The sequence below is a fragment of the Pristiophorus japonicus genome, chromosome 32, assembly GCF_044704955.1.
Source record: "Pristiophorus japonicus isolate sPriJap1 chromosome 32, sPriJap1.hap1, whole genome shotgun sequence".
NCBI lineage: Eukaryota > Metazoa > Chordata > Chondrichthyes > Pristiophoridae > Pristiophorus > Pristiophorus japonicus.
Genome location: NC_092008.1, coordinates 5,180,261 through 5,188,760, shown reverse-complemented (window position 1 = coordinate 5,188,760; position 8,500 = coordinate 5,180,261). Strand labels below are relative to the sequence as shown.

Below are 8,500 nucleotides of genomic sequence, written 5' to 3'. Positions count from 1 at the left end.
TCAGCACTGCCCCTGCTACAGTGCAGTGCTCCCTCAATGCTGTCTCTCCGACAGCGTTGCGGTCCCTCAGTACTGCCCGTCTGAAAGTGCAGCACTCCAATACCGTCCCTCCGACAGTGCGGTGCACCCTCAGTACTGCCCCTTCGACATTGCAGCGCTCCCTCAGTACCATAATGGTATCGTCAACCTTGATTAAATGCTCAAGTCCCTGGACTGGGACTCAAACCCTAAACCTTTTGATTTGGAGGCGTGAATGTCACCCAGAGAGCCATGCTTGACCATCACTGGGATATTTAGTGAAGGAAAAGGCTGGGCCAGCGAATGGTGCAAAAGTGTTCCATAATTTATTTGAATTTAACCAACTTAATGATTCGAGTGAAGGTATATTTCAGCACATTCTTCAACTCCTCTCTAAACCGGGACTGGGTCACCAAGTAGACCCCTGTGTTTGTACAGGAGTTGAGTAACTGAAGCATGGTCCCAGTGCTCTCCACCAGGCGGGCAGGGTGACTGACCATGTCATAGTTGGTGGCAATCCGCTGGTGGAGGTAGGACACGACCTGTGTCCCCCACAGCAGCACGAAGCTGCCTGATATGGCGAAGAGTAAGACGACGGATCTTCGGCGGTTCTCAAGCTCCGGGTCCTTGGGGGATCTGTCTCCGCGCAGTCTCCTGCGGACCTTGTTGGTGGCCAAGACCCGCCGGACAGTGAGAGCGTTGAGCAGCAAGACCAGAAGGAATGGCAGGCACGGCGTCAGCAAGCGGTGGAAGATTTCAAATGCCGTCCATTCCGGTGATGTATAAAAGCTGGCTTTCGGGACGCAGCCCCACGGGACACCGTTTTTCACTTCCCGAGGCCCGTATACAAAATAAACCGGGACGCTCTCCAAACAGCCCAGCACGCTCACTACCCCCAGAACCACGGCCGCCGTTTTGTCGGTGCAATATTTCATTTTCAGCTTCTCACAGCAAATGGCCACAAACCGATCAAAGGTGAAAGCGACCGTGAGCCAGACTGAAACCATAATGGCCGCGAACCTCAGGACGTTGGTGAAGCAGCAGACGGGAGTGATGAGCAGGAGCGAAAGGGAGAGGTAATGTGTCTTAATGCGAAGCAGTATCACATCGAAGAAAACGACCAGCAGATCCGCAGCAGCCATTCCCACCAGGTAGCGAGTGATGCATTTGGAGAGGCCGCACTTTCTCCGGGACAGGATCACAATCGCCACCAAGTTCACTTTAACAGAGAGAGAAAATAACACAAGAGATTTAATGCCCAGACTACCTGTCAAATCCGAAGCTACGCAGCAGCTACACTGAGAAGGCTATGGACCAAGAAAGTCACATTTGAGACTTGAGGTGCAGAGGAAAATTGGGCGAGAAGGACTGCATTTCCCTTTCCCGAATACACCCAATCTTCATTCAATGGAAGGAGAAACGGGCCAAGAATTTGGTCTTTGCGGTCTTTGTGTATTTCGCCACTTTCTCCCATTTGAACTTCACTTCATTCCTTCTTCCATTGATCCCCTTGGACCTTCAGAAGGTCCTTCGCAATCTGACCTTTGAATATCACCCAACCTGTTACAATGCCTTCCAGCACCTTCAAAATGCTGCTTCCTGAATATTAATCCCATTCGCTGCTTCTCCACCACGATAGTGTGAGCTGAACCTATGACCTTCAGTACTATAGATTCACAGAATGACATAGCACAGGAGGAGGCCATTCGGAACATTGTGCCTTGGAAACAGCTTCCCAATTCGTCCACTTCCCACTCCCCTGCTCTTCCCCATAACCCTGCGATGTTCTCCCCTTCAAGGATATATCCAGTTCCCTGTTGAAAGTTCCGATTTCGGCACCCTTTCATGCAGCGCATTAAGAATATAAGAACAAAAGACACAGGAGCAGAAGTAGGCCATATGGCCCCTCGAGCCTGCTCCACCATTTAATACGATCATGGCTGATCCGATCATGGATTCAGCTCCACTTCCCCGCCCGCCCCCTTATCGGTTCAGAAACTGTCTATCTCTGTCTTAAATTTATTCAATGTCCCGGCTTCCACAGCTCTCTGAGGCAGAGAATTCCACAGATTTACAACCCTCTGAGAGAAGAAATTCCTCCTCATCTCAGTTTTAAATGGGCGGCCTCTTATTCTAAGATTATGCCCCCTAGTTCTAGTCTCCCCCATCAGTGGAAACATCCTCTCTGCATCCACCTTGTCAAGCCCCTTCATAATCTTATATATTTCGATCAGATCACCTCTCATTCTTCTGAATTCCAATGAGTAGAGGCCCAACCTTTTCCTCAAAAGTCAAACCCCCTCATCTCCAGAATCAACCGCGTGAACCTTCTCTGAACGGCCTCCAAAGCAAGTATATCCTTTCGTAAATATGGAAACCAAAACTGGATGCAGTATTCCAGATGTGGCCTCACCGATACCCTATATAACTGTAGAAAGACTTCCCTGCTTTTATACTCCATCCCCTTTGCAATAAAGGCCAAGATACCATTGGCCTTCCTGATCACTTGCTGTACCTGCATACTAACCTTATGTGTTTCATGCACCAGGACCCCCAGGTCCCGCTGTACTGCAGCACTTAGCAATTTTTCTCCATTTAAATAATAACTTGCTCCTCGATTTTTTTCTGCCAAAGTGCATGACCTCACACTTTCCAACATTATACTCCACCTGCCAAATTTTTGCCCACTCACTTAGCCTGTCTATGTCCTTTTGCAGATTTTTTGTATCCTCTTCACACATTGCTTTTCCTCCCATCCTTGTATTGTCAGCAAACTTGGCTACGTTACACTCAGTCCCTTCATCCAAGTCGTTAATACAAATTGTAAATAGTTGGGGTCCCAGCACTGATCCCTGCCAACCCCAAAATGAACCGTTTATCCCGACTCTCTTTTCTGTAATCCTCTGTGCATGCAACCCATATTATCCTCAACCCTGTGAACTTTTATCCTGTGCAGTAACATTTTATGTGGCACCTTGTCAAATGCTTTCTGGAATTCCAAATACACCACATCCACTGGTTCCCCCTTATCCACCCTATTCATTACATCCTCAAAGAACTCCAGCAAATTTGTCAAATATGACTTCCTCTTCATAAATCCATGCTGACTCTGCCTAACTGAATTATGCTTTTCCAAATATCCTGCTACTGCTTCTTTAATAATGGACTCCAACATCTTCCCAACTACAGATGTTAGACTAACTAGTCTATAGTTTCCTGCTTTTTGTCTGCCTTCTTTTTTAAATAGGGGCGTTACATTTGCAGTTTTCCAATCTGGGGGACCTTCCCAGAATCCAGGGAATTTTGGTAAATTACAACCAATGCATCCACAATCCCTGCCATTACTTCTCTTAAGACCCTAGGATGCAAGCCGTCAGGTGCAGGGGATTTATCCGCCTTTAGTTTCATTATCTTACTGAGTACCACCTCCTTAGTGATTGTGATTGTGTTAAGTTCCTCCCCCCCCCCCCCCCACCCCTACAGCCCCTTGACTATCCACTGTTGGGATATTGTTAGTGTCCAATACATTAAAGACTGATACAAAATATTTGTTCAGAGTTTCTGCGATCTCCATGTTCCTCATTACTAATTCCCCGGTCTAAGGGACCAACATTTACTTTAGCCACTCTTTTCCTTTTTCTATACCTATAGAAACTCTTGCTATCTGTCTTTATATTTTGTGCTAGTTTACTTTCATAGTCTATCTTCCCTTTCTTAATCATTCTTTTAGTCTTTCTTGGCTGGCTTTTAAAAGCTTCCCAATCTTATGTCCTCCCACTAGTTTTGGCCACTTTCTTTGCCCTTGTTTTTAATTCGATACCGTCCTTTATTTCTTTAGTTAACCACGGATGGCTATCTATTCTTTTACACCGTTTCCTTCTCATTTAATATATTTTTCTTGAGAGTTATGAAATATCTCCATAAATGTACGCCACTGTTCATCAACCATCTAAACTTTAATCTATTTTCTCAGTTCACTTTAGCCAACTTTGCCTTCATACATTTGTACTCTCCTTTATTTAAGCTTAGTACGCTGGTTTGTGATAGAAACATAGAAACATAGAAAATAGGTGCAGGAGTAGGCCATTCGGCCCTTCGAGCCTGCACCACCATTCGATAAGATCGTGACTGATCATTCCCTCAGTACCCCTTTCCTGCTTTCTCTCCATACCCCTTGATCCCTTTAGCCGTAAGGACCATATCTAACTCCCTCTTGAATATATCCAATGAACTGGCATCAACAACTGGCATGAAACTGAGATCCAACTTTCTCACTCTCCACCTGAATTTGAAATTCAACCATGCTATGGTCACTTGTTCCAAGCGGATCCTTCACTGGGAGATTGTTTATTAATCCTGTCTCATTACACAGGACCAGATCCAAGATAGCTTTCCCGTGGTTGATTCCGTTATACACTGCTCAAGTAACCTGTCCCTTCTGCACTCTCTGAACTCTTCCTCAAAGCTATCCAGAACAATTTGATTTGTCCAGTCAATATGGAGGTTAAAGTCACCCATGATTGCTGCTGTTCCCTTTTTACAAGCCCGCAGTATTTCCTGGTTTATACTCTGACCAACAGAGATGCTACTGTTAGGGGGCCTACAGACTTTGCCCACCAGTGACTTTTTCCCCTTATTGTTCCTTATCTCCACCCAAACTGTTTCAACATCCTGATCATTTGAGCCAATATCGTTTCTCGCTATTGCAGTGATTCCATCCTTTATCAACAGAGCGACCCCACCTCCTTTTCCTTTCTGCCTGTCCTTCCGAATTGTCAAGTACCCCTGAATGTTTAGTTCTCAGTCTTGGTCATTTTGCAACCACGTCTCTGTTATGGCTATCAGATCATACCCATTTGTAACTATTTGTGCCGACAACTCATCTAATTTATTATGAATGCTGCGTGCATTCAGGCAAAGAGCTTTTAAATGTGTTTTCTCACCATTTTCTCCTGCTATGGCCCCAGTTTCAGATACACTTTTATGTTTATAGATGCTGTCCCTTCCTGTCATGCTCCGGTTTTCGGTTCCCCCAATGCTACCCTGCCCCATTGCCTCCACCTTGTTCTTTGAGCTTTTAGGTTTCTGCTCACCTGAACCATGTCCCCCCCCCCCCCCCCCGCAATTAGTTTAAAGGGCTCTCTGCAGCCCTAGTTATTCGATTGGCCAGGACACTAGTCTCAGCACGGTTCAAATGGACTCCGTCCTGACGGAACAGTTGCCTCTTACCCCAGTGCCCCAGGAACCAAAACCCATTTCTGCCATGCCAGTCTTTGAACCCCGAGTTTAGCTCTCTGATCTTATTTACCCTATGTAGATTTTTCGTGGCTCGGGTTAGTAATCCAGAGATTATTACCTTTGTGGTTCTGCTTTTTAATTTGGCCCCTAGCTGCTCGTAATCACTTAGCAGAACCTTCTTGTCTGTCCTAGCTATGTTGTTGGTACCCATGTGAACCATGACAACTGGATTTACCCCCCTCTCACTCCAAGTTCCTCTCCAGCCCTGAGGAGATGCCCTTAAGCCTGGCACCGGGCAGGTAACACAGCCTTCGGGACTCACGCTCCCGGCTGCAGAGAACTGTATCTATCCCCCCCCTAATGATACTGTCCCCTACCACTACAAAGTTTATTTTGACTACCCCTGCTTGAATGGCCCCCTGTACCGTGGTGATGTGGTCAGTCTGCTCATCCTCCCTGCAGTCCATGCTCTCGTCCACACAGGGAGTTAGAGCCTCAAACCTCTTGGACAAGAGCAAGGGCCGAGGCTCCTCCATCACTGCATCCTGAGTCCCCATACCTCCTCCTGGTCCTTAACCGCTAGCCAAATCTGAGTTAGTTAACCTAAGGGGTGTGACTTCCCCCTGGAACACTAAGGATAACAACCTCAGAATCTCTCGACACCCTCATCCCTGGTACCTATCAGGTAAATGCACCCTCTCTAAGGCTTTGACATCCTTCCTAACGTGTGATGCCCAGAATTGGGCACAATACTCTAGCTGTGACCGAACCAGTCATTTATAAAGTGTTACCTGAACATTCGTGCTTTTGTAATCTATGCCTCTATTTATAAAGCCCAGGTTCCCATTTACCTTTTTACTCTTTCTGTGCCAGTCATGTACGGCATTAACATGTCTCCCATTTCCCAGTTCTGACCAAGCATCTCTCCCCGAGACCTCACCCTACCTTTCCGACCGTCAGACGCGTGATGCCTTGTTTCTGCTTAATCCTGTCCTCATTCTCCTAACGCTATTTACAATTCGATGCCAGCACCAGAAATAATTTTGAAATGAAGAGAGAAGAATCAGAATATTTTTGAGACTGATACTTTGTGAAATAAATACTGGAAGTTAAGACATTCTAGTCGGAACTGCTATTGAACACACAACATAAACCGATTCTATTAGAGAGATGATAAACCCAATCCTGCTGAACACTCAATGACATAAACCCAATCCTGCTGAACACTCACTGACACAGAGAACGGGTTGGGAGTGCACACACATACCAGGGAACCCAGCGGCAGCAAGGATGGGATAGTAAATCTCTTCCACCTCGACAATGACTGAATATCCCATCGTTTGGTCATTCACTGCGGTGATATAACGATTCAGCTGGCAGCATACTAAGCAATCCCCATTTTATAAACAAGAGACAAATCTCACGAGGCAGCAGTAAGATGATTGCAATTAGTGACACTTGTCTGAACAAACAAATTAGGACAAGCCACAGGCTTTATTTTGAAATTGAGGTGACAGAGTTTGAAACGAAACTAGGGACTACAACTCACCCCTCAGCATGTTGGAGGAGGGTCGGAGCCCCACGCCAGTGAAAGGGTGACAATTCCATAGCCCTATGGTTCTGACTGGGAAATGACCCACTGACATTCTGTCAGTTATCAATCTATAGAGGAATTGGTTTCAGCATCGGGCATCTGCGTAAAACAGGTTAAAGGCTTGAGCCGGATTATAGAATATGATGAAGTAAATAAATTCCGACATTGTATATGGACAAGTGACCAATCCTCCCTTTTATCTAACACACCAGCTGTATGTAGAGAGACTGGTTTATAAATCAGAACCATACAGCATTGAATATAGTGACACGGGTGTATAATATTGAACCATAGATCATTTAATATAATGAGATTGATGTATAATACAGAAGCACACCGCATTCACTATAGTGGCACTGGTGTATAATACAGAGCCATTGTGCATTGTTAATAGTGACACTGATGTATAATAAAGAATCACACAGCTTTGAATATAGAGAGACTGGCGTATATTAACGAACCATACAGCATTGAATATAGAGAGACTGGTGTATATTAACGAACCATACAGCATTGAATATAGAGAAACTGGTGTATAGTAACGAACCACACAGCATTGAATATAGCGGGATGGATGTATAATACAGAAGCACACATCATTGAATATAGTGAGACCGATGTATAATAGAGAGCCATCCAACATTGAATATAATGACACTATGTATAATAGAGAGCCATATAACATTGAATATAGTACACTGATGTTTAAACAAAACCATACAGCGTTTAATATAGTGAACTGATTTATAATACAGGCCCATTCAACATTGGATATCGTGACACTGGAGTATAATATAGAACCATACAGCATTGAACATAGTGACATAGAAACATAGAAAATAGGTGCGGGAGTAGGCCCTTCGGCTCTTCGAGCCTGTACCACCATTCAATAAGATCATGTCTGATCATGCAACTTCAGTACCCCTTTCCTGCTTTCTCTCCATACCCCTTGATCCCTTTAGCCGTAAGGGCTACATCTAACTCCCTCTTGAATATATCCAATGAACTGGCCTCAACAACTTTATGTGGTAGAGAATTCCACAGGTTCACAATTTTCTGAGTGACGAAGTTTCTCCTCATCTCAGTCCTAACTGGCTTACCCCTTATCCTTAGACTGTGACCCCTGGTTCTAGACTTCCCCAACATCAGGAACATTCTTCCTGCATCTAACCTGTCCACTCCCGTCAGAATTTTATATGCTTCTATGAGATCCCCTCTCATTCTTCTAAATTCCAATGAATATAAGCCTAGTCGATCCAGTCTTTCTTCATATGTCAGTCCTGCCATCCCGGGAATCAGTCTGGTGAACCTTCGCTGCACTCCCTCAATAGCAAGAATGTCCTTCCTCAGATTAGGAGACCAAAACTGCATATATAGTGACACTGGAGTATAATACAGAACCATATAACATTAAATATAGTGAGACTGATATGTAATACAAATCCATTCCACATTGACTATCGTGAGAATAGGGTATAATGCAGAACCATACAAAATTGATTATAGTTTTACCAGTGTATATTACAGAACCATACAGCATTGTATACAGTGACACTGTGTATAATACAAAAAAAATACAGTTGTCAATATGGTGAGGCAGGTGTATAATACAGAATCATATTGTGCTGTATATCGAGAGCCTGGTGTACA

At 44.7% G+C, this 8,500-nt stretch overlaps 1 protein-coding gene across 1 annotated transcript; it reads right to left on the bottom strand.

Moving 5' to 3' along the window:
* Positions 1–344: 344 nt before the first annotated feature.
* LOC139240515 (probable G-protein coupled receptor 139) lies at positions 345–6,593 on the bottom strand. Its single transcript, XM_070869059.1, has 2 exons — positions 6,524–6,593; positions 345–1,237 (listed from the first exon to the last, which is right to left on the bottom strand). Exons 1-2 carry the CDS (start codon positions 6,591–6,593, stop codon positions 345–347), a joined length of 963 nt encoding a protein of 320 aa, XP_070725160.1.
* Positions 6,594–8,500: the final 1,907 nt, after the last annotated feature.